Source organism: Thamnophis elegans, chromosome 10 (assembly GCF_009769535.1).
Source record: "Thamnophis elegans isolate rThaEle1 chromosome 10, rThaEle1.pri, whole genome shotgun sequence".
In the NCBI taxonomy this organism is placed as follows: Eukaryota; Metazoa; Chordata; class Lepidosauria; order Squamata; family Colubridae; genus Thamnophis; species Thamnophis elegans.
The window spans coordinates 70,527,901-70,548,818 of NC_045550.1; the positions used below are offsets into that span (position 1 = coordinate 70,527,901).

General features: G+C 46.6%; 1 protein-coding gene across 1 annotated transcript; it reads left to right on the top strand.

The window, feature by feature from the left end:
• The first annotated feature begins 11,738 nt into the window (after positions 1-11,738).
• Positions 11,739-20,577, top strand: CLDN16 (claudin 16). The gene is made up of 5 exons (XM_032226023.1): positions 11,739-11,846; positions 16,128-16,230; positions 17,050-17,214; positions 18,039-18,230; positions 20,189-20,577. Exons 1-5 carry the CDS (start codon positions 11,739-11,741, stop codon positions 20,320-20,322), a joined length of 702 nt encoding a protein of 233 aa, XP_032081914.1. The 3' UTR covers positions 20,323-20,577.
• The last annotated feature ends 341 nt before the right edge of the window (positions 20,578-20,918 follow it).

A 20,918-nucleotide genomic window follows, 5' to 3' on the forward strand; every position in this document is an offset into this window, starting at 1 on the left:
ACCACAGCCACCGAAAAACAAAGGTGATCGGAGCACCAGATGTTTTGAATTCAGCCCCTTCCTGGACGTTGCCTCATCTTGATGACTTGGGAGATATATATTTTATATATATATATATACCTGCTTAACTTGGAACAATTTGCTTTGCAAGTTGGCTACCGGGTGATAACGGTTATTAACGCAACCCGGGGAGCTCAACCGCAACGGGGATTGAGAAGAGGGAAAACAAACACCGCGCCAAGGAGGAGGAGAAATGGTAAACACTCAGCGTTCAATCCTCGCTCTGAAAATAGCCGCCTTATTGTCTTGGCTGCCAGTTCTGCTGAGGCTGCAGATTTGTTCCCATGTCTCCCCAGGTTTTGCAATCCTGAAGTGATGCCTCTGGCTTCTCAGCCTCATGAAATTTAAGAGGGGTGGGCTTCCACTGCCAGAATTCCCCAGCCATACTATACCCTATGTTATATTAACCAAGTTTTTCTGTTAGGATGCCCCATATATATAAAAAATGTCATTTACTATATGAAGTGTTGTTGATTAATAGATGATTAGGGGACTGGAGGCTAAAACGTACGATGAACAGTTGCAGGAACTGGGCATGGCTGGTCAAGGGAAGAGAAGGACCAAGGGAGGCAAGGATAGCAGTGTTGAAATATTTGAGGGGCTGCCCCAGAGAGAAGGGGGTCAAGCTGTTTTCTAAGGCACAAGAAAGAGAAAGAAAGGAAGAAAGGAAGAAAGAAAGAAAGAAAGTGGAAGGGGGGAGGTATTGAAGGAAGGAAGGAAGGAAGGAAGGAAGGAAAAAATAATGAAAAAAGAAAGACATGGCTAGTCTAGGGAAGAGAAGGACCAGGGGAGACAGGATAGCAGCCTTCCAATATTTGAGGGGCTACCCTAGAGAGGAGGGGGTCAAGCTCTTTTCCAAGGCATAAGAAAGAGAAAGAAAGAAATAAAGAAAGAAAGAGGAAGGAGGGAGATATGGAAGGAAGGAAGGAAGGAAGGAAGGAAGGAAGGAAGGAAGGAAGGAAGGAAAAAATAATGAAAAAAGAGAGACATGGCTAGTCTAGGGAAGAGAAGGACTAGGGGAGACAGGAGAGCATCTTCCAATATTGGAGAGGAAGGAGCCAAGCTATTTTCTAAAGCACAAGAAAGAGAGAGAAAGGAAGGAAGGAAGGAAGGAAGGAAGGAGGGAGGGAAGGAAGGAAAGGAGGACAGAAGGAAGGAAGGAAGAAAAAATAATGAAAAAGGAAAGAAGAGAGACATGGCCGGTCTAGGGAAGAGAAGGACCAGGGGAGACATGATAGCATCTTCCAATATTTGAGGGGCTGCCACAGAGAGGAGGGAGGGGTCAACCTATTCTCCAAAGCACCAGAAAGCCAGACAAGGAATAATGGATGGAAACTGAGGAGAAAAGTAAGGAGAGAAGGAACTAAGGAGCAAAGATGGCTGAGTGAGGAATACTGGGTATTGAAGTCCACAAGTCTTAAAGTGGCCAAGGTTGGAGACCTCTGACATAGAGTATGTCTCAGATTTGTCAACTTGAAATTAGGTGGTCTCCAACTCCCACAATTCCCTGGCTGGGGAACTGTGAGAGTTGGAGTCCACCCATCTTCAAGTTGACCACTCTTGAGAAGCACTCATCTCATCCATCTCTTCTGCAACGTGCGATGAAACCAGCGAAGCCACCGTGAGAAGGGGCCGTCCAGCCTCTTCTTCAAAGCCTCCAGAGATATCCCAACTCCGTAGACACTCTTCCATTGTTTACAGGACTGGAGGAACCTCCTTTGAGGAAGGTTGGCCAACATCTTGCATTGCAAAGTAGGACTTCCCCTCTTTGTGTCTTGGGCAGACCCTTCACTGGACAGATTTACACCCAGGTTGTCTCCTCTCTTGGATTTCAGATGAGATGTTCGGGATTCCCAAGTCATCTCCAAGTCAGCCACTGTCCGCCCATCGGCCTTAACGTCACCAAGGCTGACCTCAGATTAGGGACCTTCTCTCCACCCAGATCCTACAGATGGTCGATTTTCCATTTGTATCTCAAGCTGGCTGAGGAACTCTGGGAGTTGAAGTCAACAAGTCCTAAAATCACCAAGGTTGGAGACCCTGCTCTGGAGAACAAGCCAAGATTAGTTGGGGTTAGCTAGGTTTTCTGGCCGTTTGGTGCCATTTGGGGTCAAGGGTTCTTAGGACAAGCATCCACAGAAGGATTTCTCCTCTTCCACAGACTTCTGAGTTGGGAGCCATAATTTTCCCTCATGGTAGTGAATTGCGGAGTTTAAATTTCTCCTTCAGGGAAAAGTCATTTCTGTTGGCCTGACACCAGTGGAAATAGGACATGCAACAAATGATGTGGCATGTTGTTAGTTGCGAAGTGCTGTCCGACCCATCGTGACCCCCCTGGACCACGTTCCTCCAGGCCTTCCTGCCCTCTACCATCCTCCGGAGTCCATTGAAGCTCACGCCGGCTCCTTGGGTGACTCCGTCCAGCCTCCTCCTTCTCTGCCGTCCCCTCCTTCTTCTTTTGCCCTCCATCGTTCCCAGCATGAGGCTCTTCTCCAGGGAGTCCTTCTTCCTTCTCCTTAGGTGGCCAAAGTACTTGAGATAGATAGATGGATGGATGGATGGATGGATGGATGGATGGATGGATGGATGGATGTTATTAGTTGCAAAGTGGTGTCCGACCCACTGTGACCCATGGACAATGTTCCTCCAGACCTTCCTGTCTTCCACCATCCTTTGGAGTCCATTGAAGCTCATGCCGACTGCCTGGGTGACTCCATCCAGCCTCCTCCTTCTCTGCCGTCCCCTTCTTCTTCTTTTGCATTCCATCGTTCCCAGCATGAGGCTCTTCTCCAGGGAGTCCTTCTTCCTTCTCCTTAGGTGGCCAAAGGATTTGAGTTTCCTCTTCAGGATCTGGCCTTCTAAAGAGCATCCAGGGTGGATCTCCTCCCGGACTGACCGGTTGGATGGCCTTGCAGTCCAAGGGACTCAATGCAGGAGTCTTCTCCTCCAGCACCAGAGTTCAAAGGCCTCCATTCTTTGGCCCTCAGCCTTCCTTATGGTCCAACTTCCACAGCCATCCATGGCAACTGGGAAAACCACAGCCTTGACTAGATGCAATTTTGTTGACAAGGTGATGTCTCACTTTTGCATTCTCTTCACCCGCATCAAGAGGCTCTTTAGTTCCTCTCCACTTTCTGCCATTCGAGTGGTAATTATGTGGCATAGAAGCCTGTAAATATCTCTCTGTCCTCCCCTTCTCCATCTCCACTCCTTCTTTCTCCTTCTCCTCTTCTTCCAACTCCATCACCATTACCATCATCCTCTCTCCTTTTTTTCCCCACCATCATGTCTTCCGTTGTGACACCTTTGCCTCCTCCTCCTCCTCCTCACCCCCACTCCTTCTCCAACTTCACCATTACTCCTCTTCCTCCTTTATTTCTTCTTCTCCTTTCCTCCCCTCCTCCTCCATTTCTCCTTCTTTTCCTTCTCCTGTTTTTCTTTCTTCTCCAGTTTTCCTCCTTCTCCATTTCCCTCCTTCTCCTTTTCTTCTTCTCCATTCCTCCTTCTCCTTTCCCCCCTTTCCCTCTTTCCTCCTCTATTTCTCCTTCTCTTTCTTCATTTCTCCTCCCTCTCCCCCTTCTCCTTTTCCTTTTCCTCCTCCTTCTTTCCTTTTCTCCTCTTTCTCCTCCTTTCCCTCTTTCCTTCTCTATTTCTCTTCTTTCTTCATTTCTCCTTCTTCTCCCCCATTTCTCCTCCTCCTCATTCCCCTTTCTCCTTTTCTTCTCTTTTTCTCCTTCTTTTCCTTCTCCACATTCTTTCTTCTTCTCCATTTCTCCATCTTCTCCTTCTCCTTTTCTCCTCCTCCTTTCCCTCCTTTTCTACCTTTCCTTCTCTATTTCTCCTTCTCTTTCTTCTTTCTCCATTTCACCTCCTCCGCCTCCCCTTCTCCTCCCCCGCCTTCTCCTTTCCTCTGCTTTTCCTTCTCCTGTTCTTCCTTCTTCCCCAGTTTTCCTTATTTCTCCCCTTCCCCCTTCCCCCTCCTCCTTTTCTTCTCTTTTTCTCCTTCTTTTCCTTCTCCACATTCTTTCTTCTTCTCCATTTCTCCATCTTCTCCTTCTCCTTTTCTCCTCCTCCCTTCTCTCCTTCCCACCTTTCCTTCTCTATTTCTCCTTCTCTTTCTTCTTTCTCCATTTCTCCTCCCCCGCCTTCTCCTTTCCTCCGCTCTTCCTTCTCCTGTCCTTCCTTCTTCCCCAGTTTTCCTTATTCCTCCTCTTCCTCCTCCCCCTCCTCCCCCTCCCCCTTGTCTCCTTCTCCTGGGTGGCTTTTTCCTCCTGCTTTCCCTCTGCTTAAAGGAGGCAGAGTTTTTCATCCTCTCTGCACTTTCCGTCCATCACAGCCCGGACCACAAATTACAAGTCGGGCGGCTTCCACGGAGGAGGAGGAGGAGGAGGAGGGATCTCACCCTGAGATCCTGCAAAAACACTGATCTCACGCGGGCAACACATGTTTGGGTGGCCGCAGAGAAACCCCCGTGGATCTACTGGAAACCGCAGCCTTCAAAGCCGGCCCGCTTGTTTATGTCAAACCAGGCAGTCTGGGAGAAAAGCAGCATTAAGCCAGCTTGAAGCCGAAATAATTGATGCTCTGCACCCGAAGGAAAATTGAGAAAACAGTCAGCGTGTGTGTGTGTTGTGTTGTGTGTTGTGTTGAGGAAAATGCAAAAAAAACAAAAACAGGGCGCACAGCCAGGGAAAGTTGGAAGAAGACAAATATTTCATGCTCTTCATTTTTGCAGTTTTGCTTGGGGTGGGGGGGGGAATCTTCACTATTTTTAGGAACTTTCTTCCCTCTGAGGAAGCTGATCTATAGGTCAGTGTCCATCGTCCTGTTGAAAGAAACGTCCTTCTGGGTTCAGCTCCAAGTGAGGGAAAAGGACACTGGAGACATGGAGACACACATCTCCCAGCAGAGACCCAAAAATCAGCTGGCTGGTGGGAAGCATGCACGCATGCGCAGTGGAGCTGACTTGTGCCCACAGAGATCCGTTTGCCACCTGTCGCACGCATGGCATAGGTTAGCCATCACTCAACTATCCTGTCTGTCTGTCTATCTTGTCTGTGTATCATCTACCTACCTACCTACCTACCTACCTACCTACCTACCCTTCTTTCCTTCCTTCCTTCCTTCCTTCCATCCATCCTTCTTTCTTTCTTTCCTTCTTTCCTTCTTTCCTTCTTTCCTTCTTTCCTTCTTTCCTTCTTTCCTTCTTTCCTTCTTTCTTTCTTTCTTTCTTTCTTTCTTTCCGCCTTAATGGAGCTAGAAAGTGGGCCTAATCCATGGCGGCCCCAGCCCTGTCCACCTCCAAGCTCCCATCCAACTCTGTTATTCTTTCCTTCCCCACTCACTCACTCACTCACTCACTCACTCACTCACTCACTCACTCCTTCCTTCCTTCCTTCCTTCCTTCCATCCATCCATCCTTCTTTCTTTCCTTCCTTCCTTCCTTCCTTCCTTCCTTCCTTCCTTCTTTCTTTCTTTCTTTCTTTCTTTCTTTCTGCCTTAATGGAGCTAGAAAGTGGGGCTAATCCATGGCGGCCCCAGCCCTGTCCACCTCCAAGCTCCCATCCAACTCTGTTATTCTTTCCTTCCCCACTCACTCACTCACTCACTCACTCCTTCCTTCCTTCCTTCCTTCCTTCCTTCCTTCCTTCCTTCCTTCCATCCATCCATCCTTCTTTCTTTCTTTCTTTCTTTCTTTCTTTCTTTCTTTCTTTCTTTCTTTCTTTCTTTCTTTCTTTCTTTCTTTCTTTCTGCCTTAATGGAGCTAGAAAGTGGGGCTAATCCATGGCAGCCCCAGCCCTGTCCACCTCCAAGCTCCCATCCAACTCTGTTATTCTTTCCTTCCCCACTCCCTCCCTCCCTCCCTCCCTCCCTCCTTCCTTCCTTCCTTCCTTTTTTATAAAAGGCAGCATCTGAAATGTTACAGGATTTCCTGTTTGAGCAGAAGGTTGGACTAGAACCAACGTGATGGCTACCAATGGGCACGTGTGCCCAAAGTGGCACGCAAAGGCATGTCGCCCGGCATGCGCGGCCTTCCCTGTTTGTCTCCTGGATCTCTGGTGTGCATGCGTGCATGAGGATCAGCTGCCTTTCGCCCGTGCGGCAGTGCCGAAAGCGGGCCTGCACATGTGTGCCAGCCAGCTGAACATTGGCCATGCATGAGCACCAGAACCCAAGTTCCCTTTGCGCGCGCAGCAATGCTGAATAGCGGCCTGCGCATGTGCGCCAGCCAGCTGATTGTTGGGTGCGCATACATGCTAGAAGCCAGAAGTTTGGCTTTTCTGGAGCACAGCCTGCGCTGTGTTTCGACGCAAAGAGGAGGTTCACCATTGCTGGACTAGAAGACCCCCAAGGTCCCTTCCGACGGTGTCCTTCTGTTACTGATGGAAAGCCCCTTCCCCCCTTTAGCCCCCCCTCCCCCCACGCCTTACAAGGCCAGGATTTTCCTCCAAGTGCTGGGAGAAGATCCAGCAACTTTTGCACCTTGGAAGTTGACTCGGCGCCAGGAGTTTGTTATTTTTCCATGCCTTTAATCTGTTTCACTTTATAGCTTTAATATGATTTTATAGGTTGCTTTAACTTGGGAAACGCCCAGAGTTAGTTGCTTAGAAGAACAGGCGGCCGCATGAATTGCTTCGAATAAATAGGTACAGGTAGCCCTTGAGTTACAACAGTCCATTTAGTGACCGTCTGGAGTTACAATCTCACTGAAAGAGGCGGCTTATGGCCATTTCTCACACATACGACCATTGCAGCATACTCTCAGTCTGTTTTTCTAACAAAATACTTCTTTTATTTTCCATTTTCATAACATAAAATCACATGTATACTATTACATAGCCAGTATCATATTGTATTAAATAATAATTACATCAGTTCCTCTTGTCATCAACGCCCGGAAAGATAAAAACCCATTATTGGCTCTTCTGCTCTCCACACACCTCTTTCTTCTACCTCTCTCCTACCTCCTTTCTTCCCTCCATCATCCTTTTCTACTCTACTTCCTTTCTCCTTCTCCTCTCTCTTCATTCCACTCCTCCTTATCCTCCTCATCTTCCCCCCTTACCCTCTCTCCTATCCCTCTCTTCCCATCTTTCTTCTCTCCTCTGTTTCCCACTCTTCCTCTCATTGGTGTATTTCCGCTTCCATACTACTCTGCTTCCCCTTTCTTTCTCCTTCTACTCTCTCCCCTTACCACTCCTCCTTATATTGTGTTGATTATTAATTACATCAGTTCGTCTTGCCATCAACTCCCCCCCAAAAAAATCTGCTCTCCATACACCCTGTTTATGCCTTATCCACCACTTTCTTCTGCTTATCTCCTCCACCTCCCTACCTCCTTTCTTCCCTCCATCATCCTTTTCTACTCTACTTCCCCTTCCTTTTTCCTTCTCCTCTCTCTTCATTCCACTCCTCCTTACCCTCCTCATCTTCCCCCCTTACCCTCTCTCCTATCCCTCTCTTCCTGTCTTTCTTCTCTCCTCTGCTTCCCACTCTTCCTCTCATTCACTTGGTGTATTTCAGCTTCCGAGCAAACTCCATTCTGTGTTCCTTGCAGTGTGTTTGTGTGTGTGTGTGAAAACCTTTTCTTTGGCTAAGCCCTCCTGCAGAAAACAACTGCGAAATACAGCTGTTATTTGTCCCCTCTAACTAGGCTTCTGTTTTCTCCTGGATTACTACTAAGCGCAGGATTTTCTCGCGCCCAAGAGCCCTCGCCCCTCGCTACTATCTTTAGATAAATGATTCAGCACCATCAAAACAAACGTCGTCTGGAAGAGACACCGAGCGAGAGAAACACAACAGTCATTCTCCAGAAACTTTGTCTAAACTTGTTCAAAGCAGGAAAGAGACAAACATCGCTGGTTGCAGGTGTGTGTGTGTGTGTGTCTCTGTGTGTGTGTCTGTGTGTTCCATATCCCAACACTTTCCAGTGTGTGGGTGGCCAAAGCTGAGTGTTTTGACGGGCAGGAGAGGAAAGAGGGAGGGAGAGAAAACAACACAACAGTAATTTTGAGTCAAAACTGCAATTCAGCCACTGAGGGGGGTGGAGGGTGGGGGGGTTGTGAATGATCCGCGGGGGATTTAAGGCTGAGAAACAGAAGGCAAGTTCAGACAACTCTTCCCCAAACATCTTCAAAAACACACACACACACACACACCCAACCAACCGACAATGTTGTTTGGTGCACATGTGCACGCCTTTATTTATTTATTTAAAATATTTCTGCTGCCCATCTTGAAAACACCATGAAAACTGGGAAGCTCACAACAAGGAAGGGGGGGGGGGGAAAGCTTTATGAAGTTTCTGCAAAGGCCATAAATCTGCAAAACACAACCCCGAATTTGCTTTTTCCATCATTCCCTTAAGATGCCCCAGCAACCACACCAAGGTATGTTCTGTACTCGCGTGTGTGTGTGTGTGTGTGTGTGTTGGATGTTTGGAGGGAGGGAGGGATGCAAGGGAAGAGCTCTGGAGAATCCTGAGCCATTCAGCTCTCGGTTGTCCCAAAAGTGCTTTTTGCAAACGGTAACTGGATTTTTGTTTGAAAAGGTTTCACTACTCACCCAAGAAGCTTCATCCGTTCTAGCTGAAGTTTGAACAGTTAGAACTGGAGAAAGCTTCTCGGATGAGAAGCAAAATGTTTTTTTGAAGCAAAAAGATAGCAAGGAAGTCCAGCTGCCTTTTTTGTTGGTGGGGGAAAAAAGCTCCTTTGGCCATAAGGGAGGGGCGGTGACAGAAAGGCTCCCTTCTGGAGTCCCACTGGGTGGCAAGATTTTAGGGAAGTCACCTGGAGCGTGGGAGGATGGGCAGATGCCCTCAAGGAGGGAAGCCCCTGCAGATGACCTGGTCCCATGGGGGGTGGGTGGGTTAGGGCTTTGAATTGCAGCTGGAAGGAGCCTGCGAGCCCAAGAGAGGTGAGATATGGGTCAACCTAGAAGGGCCCAGGAATTCTGAATTCTTCTAGGCTCTTCAAGGGCAGCCCCATGCAGAGTGCATTGTAGCCATCCATATAGGAAAAGCCCAAGGAGTAAGTATAATGTAAATCACCATATGCAATCCTTCCTCTCTCCCTCCTTCCCCCCCTCCCTCCCTCTTTCTTTCTTTCTTTCTTTCTTTCTTTTTCTTTCTTTCTTTTTTAGTTTCTTTCCTTCTCCCTCCCTCCCTCTTTCTTTCTTTCTTCCTCTCTCTTTTCTTTTCTCTTTCTCTTCTTCTTTAATCTGACTTTTACTTTATGTAAAATTCTTAATAAATAACAACAGATAGTTCAGAGAGGAAAGACAAGTAAAAATAGAATGAATTAACTGGAAGGGACCTTGGAGGTCTTCTAGTCCAGCCTTTGCTCAAGCAGGAGAATCAGTCAGATAAGTGACTGTCTATTCTCTTCTTAACCACCTCCAGTGATGGAGCAGCCACAACTTCTGGTGGCAAGCAGTTCCACTGGTTAATTGTCCTCACTGTTAGGAAGTTTTTCCTTAATTTCAGATTGCTTTTGTCCTTGATGAGTTTCCACCCATTGCTTCTTGTCCTGCCCTCTGGTGCTTTGGAAAATAAATTGACCCCCCCTCTTCTTTGGGGCAGCCCCTCAAATACTGGAATGCTGCTGTCATGTCACCTCCCTATTTTTTTCCTCCCTCTAGATTAGCCGAATCCAAATCCTGCATCCTTTGCAGGCCTTCCATCCTCTTAGTTGCTCTTCTCCGCACTTTCTCCAAAGTCTCAACATCTTTTTTTTGTAATATGTTGACCGAAATTAGAGGCAACGTTCCAGCTGTGGCCTTACTAAAGGCTTTACAAAACAGAACTAATAATCACGTGGTTTTGATCCTATGCCTCTCTTTATACAACCCAGGACACGGCTGGCTCCCATTTAAGGGATCGTCCACTAGGACTTCCAAGGTCCCTCTTCACAGGTCCAGTTTTTGAGGGCAGGTTTCGCCTCATCTGTGCTGGTCCCTTTGGTGTTTTTCCTGCCCAGGTGTAAAATTTGGCTTTTCTCCTCATTAAAGTTCATGTTGTTGGATAAAGTCCGTTGTTCAAGTCTGTCAAGATCTCTCTGGATCCTGAGCTTCATCTTCTGGGGTGTTGGCTGCTCCTGCCAGCTTAGTCTCAGCTGCATAAAATGCATACAATGTCCCTGAATCCCAATCAGCTCCAGGACATACTACAGAGATGCCTCCCTGTAGAATTTTTGCTGCATTAAAGGAGGGATATCTTTGCTTTCTTCTGAGGATTCCCCCTTTCCCCGTCTAACCTGCAACCGTGGGATCTCCTGGTGGTCTCCCATTGAACCACAGGTAATTGTCCAAGGGGAGGAACGTGGTTCCCTGAGAAACGAAGGGAGATCATCCTTCAGAGGGAATTGCTTCAGCAGCCCCTTCCCCAAACTTTCGCCTCCAGCTGTTGTTCCCTCTCCCTTCTGGGCAGGAGGAATGGGCCCAACGCCACCTGCTGGAGAAAACCTAGAATGCGGATTCTCCTGGAGAAACTGGGCTGCCCCCAGACCCCTAAGTTTTGGGGTTCGGCTTCCTTTCTGCCCCCTTTGCCGAAACGGTTTCAAATCAGCTAAAACAGGCAAGGGGGGGGGGAAAAGTACTTTAGGATTTTTGTTGTTTATTTCTATGTGTCATACAATATATGTGGGTATATGCATAATTTTTGCATTTATTTATTTATTCTGTCGTGTTTCTGTAGTGTATATTGGAGGTGGTGACCCTTTGAGAGCTGCATGCAATGAAATTTCATTTTAATGTATGCAGATTGGTGTGCATTCAAAGTGACAATAAAGTTATTCCTCTCTTCTCTTCTCTCTTCTCTCTCCTCTTCCCTTCCCTTCCCTTCCATACCACTCCATTCCATATATTCTATTCTATTCTATATTCCATTCCATATTTTATATTCTATTCTATTCTATTCTATTTTCCATTCCATATTTTCTATTCTATTCTATTCTATATTCCATTCCATATTTTATTTTATTTTCTATTCTATATTCCATTCCATATTTTATTTTATTTTCTATTCTATTCTATATTCCATTCCATATTTTATATTCTATTCTATTCTATATTCCATTCCATATTTTCTTTTCTATTCTATTCTATTCTCCATTCCATATTTTCTATTCTATTCCATTCCATTCCATTCTATTCTATTCTATATTCCATTCCATATTTTCTATTCTATTCTATGTTCCATTCTGTTCTTCTGTTTTATTCTGCTGTTCGGTTATTTGGTTATTGTTAGTCTGTTATTCTAATGTTCTGCTATTCTATTATCCTGCTTTATTCTGCTGTTCTGTTCAGGTTGGCACCGCCCGGGATTTGCTGCTGGCGTGGAGGCATCGGCTGGCATTGACCTGCCCTTGTGTGCATGGAGAGGACTTTCTCTGGAAGCGGCCAGACCTTCCAGAAAAATCCTGGCTCCACCAGGTGAGTCCACCTGAGGCTGAGCAAAACCTGGCCAATTAAGGAGGACTTTAATGCAGGGACATGCCTGGGTGTGTGTGCCCCCCCTTCCTGGCTTCTGCGCACCCTGCCAGGGCCCTCCTCCTCCTCTCCCTCCCATGCACGGGACTCTGGGGGTCACTGCCCCACGTCCATCTGCAGGAAGAGGGAGGGAGGTTTGGCCCTAGAGACAGGCCAGGGAAGGGGGCAGCTGGGTCTCCCTGGCAGAGAACATGAGGCTCCAGTATCTGGGCTCCTTCTCCGCTTTCCTCTCGGTGGCCTTCCTCATCGCGGCCACCTGGACCGATTGCTGGATGGTCAACACCGATGACTCCCTGGAGGTAAGGCCCCAGCAGCCCCCGGGGTGTCTTTGTGTCTCTCTCTCTCCCTGTGTGTGTGTGTGTGTAAGCCCGGACAACGGCTGGGTTCTCAGAGGTTCTTGTTGGCAAAAGATCAGTTGGGAGTCTCTCCCGGGTGCGAAGGGAAAAGCAGCAGCAAAAGGAAACGTCACCGGTTGGATTTCAGCCTGCTGCTGTGCAGGTGTCGAAGGCACAGGGGCCAACCCAGAAAACGTAGAGGGGAGGGTCATTGCTCTCGCCTCCACGTTGGGCCGTTCTCGCAACAGAATCCCTTCGGCCACCGGATTTGGAATTTCGGGCTTAGACAACTTAGAACTTCACCATCTTCGATCCGACCTAAGTGTAGTACACAAAATTATCTGCTACAATGTCCTACTTGTCAATGAAGACTTCAGCTTCAGCCACAACAACACACGAGCTCACAATAGATACAAACTCAAGCTAAACTACTCCAAACTCGATTGCAGAAAATACGACTTCAGCCACAGAGTGGTCAACGCCTGGAATGCTCTGCCCGACTCCCTTGTTACATCCTCAAAGCCCCCCAAACTTTAACCTTAGACTGTCTAACTGCCAACCTCCCCCCATTCCTAAGGGGTCCTTAAGGGGCGTGCATAAGCGCACCAGCATTCCTACTGTCCCTGTCCTAATCTTTCTTTTTTATTCGTATCCATTTCATGTATTCATAATCAGGTCTGTACTTATTAGAACTAGAATCACTTTATTGTCATTGTACGTATATACACAGTATCCCCGTAAGTATACCCACTTACAGCTATTATCTAATTCATACTTGACGAAATAAATAAATAAAGAATAGAGATTGAGAAGACAAAAAAAATATATCAGTTTTTTAATTGGGCTGCAGTTTTGGGATTTTCTACTATGTTTTATATACAGTATGTATGTATATATTATATTATATTATATTATATTATATTTATTATATTATATTATATTATATTATATTATATTATATTATATTATATTATATTATATTATATTATATTATTATTATATTATACTATACACACACACACACACTATATCTATATCTATATCTATATCTATATCTATATCTATATCTATATCTATATCTATATCTATATCTATATCTATATCTATATCTATATCTATATCTATATCTATATCTATATCTATATCTATATCTATATCTATATCTATATCTATATCTATATCTATATCTATATATCTATCTATCTATCTATCTATCTATCTATCTATCTATCTATCTATCTATCTATCTATCTATCTATCTATCTCTATATATATATATATATGTTTTCTGAGGTTTTCGCGGGTGTTAGTATGTAGGTCTCTAGTTGTTCGGGTTTTCTCCCGCGTAGAATTGGAGATGTCTTGGGGACGTTTCGACGAAGTCACATTCGTCATCTTCAGGCTGCTGCTGACTACTTCAGGTTTGGTGTTTCCAGGAGTAGTGTAAGCTGCTGAAGTAGTCAGCAGCAGCCTGAAGATGACGAATGTGACTTCGTCGAAACGTCGCCAAGACATCTCCAATTCTACGCGGGAGAAAACCCGAACAACTAGAGACCTACATACTAACACCCGCGAAAACCTCAGAAAACATATATATATATATATATATATATATATATATATATATATATATATATATAGATAGATAGATAGATAGATAGATAGATAGATATATAGATATAGATATAGATATAGATATAGATACACACACACACACACACACACACAGTATATACGTGTTTATACACACACACACACACATATATATATATACATGTTGCATTTGTGCTGATAAATAAATAAATAAATAAAGAGACTAGTTATTTATCAGCACAAATACAACACAAATGTAACAAAAAGGCAACAGTAAAAATATTGGCTTTCTGTCTGGATGGTCCGTTGTGACGAGCCGACGGACAGAGAAAGGAAGCAACTAGCTTCCTCCCATATTTGGGCATACCAGGGGTTGTGACACTAAATACATATATGCATATGCATATACATATACATATACATATACATATACATACACACACACAAACACACACACACACACACACACACATCATATATATATTAATTATATAAGTGTAAGCCACCCAGAGTTACCTTGAGGTAAGATGGGTAAAGTATACATTTTATAGATGACTTTCCAGGGTCTAAACATCCTTTTATATCTTGCTTTTGTAAAGTCTAACAATGGGAAGGACTAACGGAGGACCTGGTAGCAAGTCTTCCATTATTTGAGGGGCTGACACAAAAAAGGGGAGGGGTGGGGGGTCAAGCTATTCTCCAAAGTCCCCAGGGGCAGAACAAGAAGCAACGGATGGAAAGTCATCAAGGAGAGAAGCAACTTTAAGGAGGAATTTCCCAACGTTGAGGACAATTAACCGGTGGAACTGCTTGCCACAAGAAATTGTGGGTGCTTCATCACTGGAGCTTTCTAAGAAGAGAATGGACAACCATTTGTCTGGAATGGCACAGGGTCTCCTGCTCGAGCAGGGGGGGGTTGGACTAGAAGACCTCCAAGGTCCCTTCCAACTCTGTTATTCTGTAATTCTGTAAGGCTCACTTTCTTGAGCAGGGGGTTGGACTAGAAGACCTTCCAAGGTCCCCTTCCAACTCTGTTATTCTATATTCTGTAACATAGAAACCTGCAGACTCCCTTGGGAAGCTGTGAGCGGAGGGTTTTTGGAGTCCGCAGAGCTCTCTCTTCTAACCTTGGCTTCCCGGTTGAACGGCCCACGTGATGCCCCCTACCCTCTCCCAGCCTCATTAACCTGCCCTTGAGGCTGGTTGGCAGCCTCCACATTTCACACTTCCCTGCTCAAGTGTGAACGCTTAAGCGGCCGCTGCAAGGGCCGCTGGTGTTAATTCCTGACAGATTGAATTACTTTTCGCACTTCCCCGGTCCATTGGCTCTCTAAAGATTGTGGGTGGCGGGGTTGACCTCGGCTCCCTTCCAAGGGGGGCTTTGCAAGGGGCACGTTGGCAGAAGGGGCAGCCCAGAGAGGCTATGTGGGGTGGGGGGAGATTTCCCCTCTTACACACACCCCTCTCCTCCTTCCATAGCTTAATTTAAGCGCCACTTTTACCTGCTTTGCAAAAATTGAAGAAATTCCATCAGTTTCCCCTGAGCCACTGAAATGCCCAGACGAGGCTTGCAAAAAAAATCAGCTTTTACTGATGGCCAAAGCAAAATCTGGGTGACCAAACTCCATCCAAAACATACCAACCAATGCACTTAAGGGAGAGCCGCCCCCTGCGAGAGGGGCTCAGCGTATTATAGAGCTCCCGTCTCTCTCTCCCTTCTCTGTGGAGGATCTCTATAGCCCTGGGTAGGGGGTGGCAGCCCCCCCTTTGCCGAGTTGTTTCCCGGCAGAATGCTTTAAGGATTTATCAGCCAGGAAAACTCCCTACTTTGGTTCCTTTATCCACGGGGGCCTGATATTCCCGTGTAACAATTTCTCCTACGTTTTCAAGAACGTGCCTAGCCTTTGAAGCCAAGAATAGAAGCGAGACGCAGCCGCGAGATAACATTTGCAGCAATGCCGTCCCGTATTAAGGTTATAATTTGCTAGGCTAGAAAACAGCCACTTTCAGAAGCCAATCACAAAGCTGAATTCTTAATAGCAATAGCAGTTAGACTTATATACCGCTTCATAGGGCTTTCAGCCCTCTCTAGGCGGTTTACAGAGTCAGCATATTGCCCCCAACAATCCGGGTCCTCATTCCACCCACCTCGGAAGGATGGAAGGTGAGTCAACCTTGAGCCGGTGAGATTTGAACCGCTGAGCTGCAGATAACAGTCAGCTGAAGTGGCCTGCAGTGCTGCACCCTAACCACTGCGCCACCTCGATTGATTCTTAGCAGGATATCGCATCGGAAGCAAACAGCAAATGTTGGTTTAATCAGTAGCAATTATATAGGGACACAAGCCATTCCTAATAAAAGCAAATAGACAATATGGATTCATATTTGATTCATATACGCCTTCAAAGACTTCTGAAACCATCAATCAGAATAAAGCTGGAAGGGACCACGGAGGTCTTCTAGTCGAACCCTCTGCTTAGACAGGAAACTCTAGACCAGAGTTGTCCAAACTCGGGAACTTTAAGACTTGTGGACTTCAACTCCCAGAATTCCCCCAGGAGTTGAAGTCCACAAGTCTTAAAGTTCCCGAGTTTCAGACAGGTGGCTGAATTGTAACAGCCAGGAAAATAACCAGGCCTTCCTCTCCTCTAGGTGAGTGCCACGTGCCGTGGCCTTTGGTGGGAGTGTGTCACCAACGCCTTTGACGGGATAACCACCTGTGACGAATACGACTCCATCTTCGCCGAGCACCCAGGTAGGTGGGCTGCTTGCCCCGAAGGCGAGAGGATCCACAGGGACCCAGGAGGTCATCTATACAGGCAGTCCTCGACTTAACGACCACAATTTCCATCGCTCGGCGAGACGGTTGTAAAAGTGAGCTTTGCCCCATTTTCTTGCCACCGTCGTTAAGTGAATCACAGCGGTGGTTACGTTAGTCATACGGTTGTTAAGTGAATCTGGCCTCCCCATGGACTTTGCTGGTCACAAAAGGGGACAGTGTAATGGTCTTAAGTCACTTTTTTTCAGTGCCATCATAACTTCGGACGGTCACTAAACGAATAGTTGTAAGCCATGGAGTACCTGTAGTATGCTATGGGATTCCCCCTCTCCTTCCTCTTGTTAAAACATCCCGGTTGGTGATGGATGGTCTCTGAGGACCCCACATACTCAGAGCCCCATGTTGTCCGGAAGTCCTCCTTGAACACTCCTGATCTAGAAGAACCAAGTCCATCCTTGGTGGCCCTGGACTTTTTTGAAGAACTTTTAGGAAGGGATCAAGAAGTTTTAGAAAGTAATGTTGCCTCCAGAAGTTGTGAATGCTCCAAGACTGGAGGTTTTTAAGAAGATGTTGGATAACCATTTGCCTGAAGAGGTGTAGGGTCTCCTGCCTAGGCAGGGGGGTGGACTAGAAGACCTCCAAGGTCCCTTCCAACTCTCTTATTCTATTCTAATCCTTCCTCCAAAGATCTCCTCCCAGGCTGGAGAACATCAAGTTCAGGGCTACACCCAGAGTAGGGGGCTGCCACCCATCTTCTTTCCCCCCAATCTCCCCCCTCCCCCGTTTCTTTTGCAGTGAAGGTAGTCCTGACCCGTGTTCTGCTGATCACTGCTGACCTTCTGTCTGGACTCGGATTCGTGTTTCTCCTCCTGGGCCTGGACTGTGTGAAGTTCCTCCTGGAGGAACCAGGGATCAAGGACCGGATCTGCTTCGTCTCTGGATTGGCACTTTTAACAGGAGGTAGGGTAGATATGGAGGGGGGGGCTGCATTCCCAGAAGTCCTTCTCCCATTCATGGCATCATTCAACGGGCTTTGAAGGAGCTGTGTTGCTACTGAGATGGACGGATTCCATCCCAGAGCTCTGAAGGAGCTGGCAGGCCTCATCTCCCTCCCTCCTTCCCCCTCCCCCCTCTTTTCCTCCCTCCTCCTCTTTCTCTTCCTCCTTCCCTCTCTCCTTCCCCTCTCTCTTCCTCTCCATCACTCCCTCTCTTTCTCTCCCTCCTTCCCTCCTTCCCTCTTTCTCTCTCTTTCCCTCCCTCTCCCCACTCTCTCTTTCCCCCCTCCCCTCTCTCTCTTTCCCTCTCTCCCTGTCTCTCTTTCTCACTCTCTTTCCCTCCCTCCTTCCCTCCTCCCTCTTTCCCTTCCTCTCCCTCTTTCCCTCCCTCCCTCTCTCTTTCCCTCTCTCCCTGCCTCTCTTTCTCTCCTTCCCTCTCTTTCTTTCTCTCCCTCCATTCTTCCCCCTCTCTCTTTCCCCCCTCTCTCTGTCTTTCCCTCTCTCCCTGCCTCTCTTTCTCTCTCTCTTTCCCTCCTTCCCTCTCTCTTTCCCTTTCTCCCTCTCCCCCTCTCTCTTTCTCTTTCCCTCTTTCCCCCTCTCTTTATCTCTTTCCCTCCCTCCTTCCCCCTCCCCCCTATTTTCCTCCCTCCTTCTCTTTCTCTTCCTCCTTCCCTCTCTCCTTCCCCTCTCTCTTCCTCGCCATCACTCCCTCTCTCTCTTTCTCTCCCCCCTTCCCTCCCTCCCTCTTTCTCTCTCTTTCCCTCCCTCTCCCCCCTCTCTCTTCCACAGGTATTCCTGGGCTCATCGGCTCCACCTGGTACGCCATTGAGGTCTACATGGAGCGCTCCACCCTGGTCTTCCATAACGTCTTCGTGGGCACCCAGTATAAGTTTGGCTGGTCTTGCTGGCTTGGGATGAGCGGCTCCTTGGGATGCCTCCTGGCTGGGGCCTTCTTGACCTGCTGTGGGTGCCTCCTCCAAGGTGAGCTCAGACACCAAGAGAGGAGAATGTTTGTAGCTGGGAGTTGGCGCGAGGGGCCCTTGGTGCTCCCTGAGCTTGGTTGTTCTCTTGCAGACGTTTCATGACCCAACTAGGTAACATCATCAGTGCTAGTAGAATATAAAATGAGTGCAAAGCCCCTTCCTCCAAGCACCGATGATGTTACCTAGTTTGGGTAATGAAATGTCTGCAAGGAAACAAGCGGGAGCCCCATGGAGCCTACAGTCCTCCTCCTCCTCCTCCTCCTCCTCCTCCTCCTCCTCCTCCTCCTCCATCTGCCTGCTGGCTGGAGAATTGTAGGAGTTGAAGTCCACCCATCTTAAAGTCACCAGGTGGGGAAACCCTGCTTTATTACAACTGGGCTTCCGCCCAGGTTCCTGTGATCCCCCATAGAAGCAGCTGCTTTTAAAAGGGGCGGGCAGTCTGCGGTGGGCTACCTGCCTATGCTGGCTGAGGAATTCTGGGAGTTGAAGTCCCGGAACACATCTTATTTTTTTTTAATGTTTTTGTTGTTTTTTTTAGTTTCACAAATTTTATTTTCATTTTCATACACTCACATGTATACTGTACATAGCCAACACCATACAGGATTAAACAATAATTGCATCAATTCCTCTTGTCAACAAGGCCCCCAGAAAATAGAAACCCAATATACCTCTTCCACTCTCCATACACCTCTTTCTTCCGCCACCCTCCAACTTTCTATCTTCCCTCCATCATCCCACTCTACCCTACTTCCCCTGCCCCTCTACCACTCCTCTCCCCACATCCACTCCCCCCTTCCTTCTCACCTTTCCCTCCCGCCCTCTCTCCCATCCCTCTCTACCCTTCTTTCTTCTCTCCCACTCCTCTGCTCCTTGGTGTAGTATTTCCGCTTCATGTCAATATACTTAGCCTATCCTATTTTTAAAGAGAAGTTAAAAAAAAAGAACAGTATACATGTGAAGTCACATTACATTGAGATCTAACACATCTTGTCAAACCTAATATCTATCCATCCCTCCCCCCACCCGACCCCCCGACCCCCGACATCCTTCCCCCCACCCTGACTTCCCAGAACCCGTACACGGTATAAATTTTTAACAAACATGGTCTAAACCCGGAACACCCCTTAAAGACACCAAGAAAGAAAAGGCATTGCTTCATTGCAACTGCACATCTTCCAAATTCATGGGACAATTATATGCTTATTTGTACCCTCTGACAGCTATCATGAAGTGTTGTACCTGATGATTCTTGACAAATGTATCTTGTCTTTTTATGTCCACTGAGAGCATCTGCACCAAAGACAAATCCTTTGTGTGTCCAATCACACTTGGCCAATGAAGAATTCCATTCCATTCTTATTCTACTCTACTCTACATTCCAATATCTATTCTATTCCATTCTATTCCATTCTATTCCATTCTATTCCATTCTATTCCATTCTATTCTATTCCATTCTATTCTATTCTATTCTATTCTTTTCTATTCTAATCTAATATAATATAATATAATAATATAATATAATATAATATAATCTTCATTCCAATATCTGTTCTATTCCATTCCATTCCATTCTTATTCTTATTATACTCTACTCTACATTCCAATATCTATTCTATTCCATTCTTATTCTTATTATACTCTACATTCCAATATCTATTCTATTCTATTCTATTCTGTTCATTTCTACTCTACTCCTATTCCATTCCATATTTTCTCTTCTACTCTACCCTTCTCTACTCTAGTCTATTCTTGAAGCAGCTGCTTTAAAGAATTGTCCACCCTCTTCATTCGGCTACCTCCATGTGCCGCGGCCTATTTCCCCTGAGCCGTCTTGCTTTCCCCTGGATAACCCCTTCCTCCAAGAGCCCGTCCCAGGTGCCCTACTACAAGCTCCGTGATTGCCAGTTGGCTAAAAGCCACCTGTCTCTTGTCTTTTGTCTCCCGGTTCTCAGATGCCCACTTGGAGAAGGGCTTCCGTCCCGGTGCTTTGCGGAAGGTTTACCTGCCTCCTGCCATGAGCCTCTCCTGCCATCCGCCTGTGCCGACCACCACGGCCAAGATGTACGCAAGGGACACCCGGGTGTAAGGAATGTGGTTGGGCACAAGACAGGCTGCAAAAGTCTTCAGAATGAAGACTGGCTCTTTAAAGACCCAGAGGACCTTCACCCTTGGCCACCAGACAAGTTATTTTGCTTAACGATCCCTGTAATGCAGAGAAGCAGCCCTTCGCCATATTTCATCACCCAAAAAGATGGAAGTTTTCACCCACCAAGCGAGACCAGTTGATAGATATTTAACTCGGCTGCATCCTCTCCCCTGCCTGCCTGCCTCCTGCACCCAGGATTAGTTCCCATGGCTGCGTTTCTGCGTTTTTCATCTCGCGGGTCTCTCCCTCCAAGCCCGCTCCTCCTCCTCCTCCTAATTTTTGCAATGCAATTTGCCAAGACTCCAATTGAATTAGGTAGATTCGGATGTCTTGACCCGTCCGTGCCTTCCTCTTCGGGGAAACAGTTAGCCGGAACAATTTGCGTGGTGAGGTTGCTAAGAAAATAGGTCTATTTGGAGCAGCGTGTCTCGAAATAATACAAATCTTCAATGTTTTTTTTTTTAAACAGATTTTAAATGATACGATGGATTAAACGTACAGAAGGGAACATGAGAAAATCAGACAAAATGAGAAAC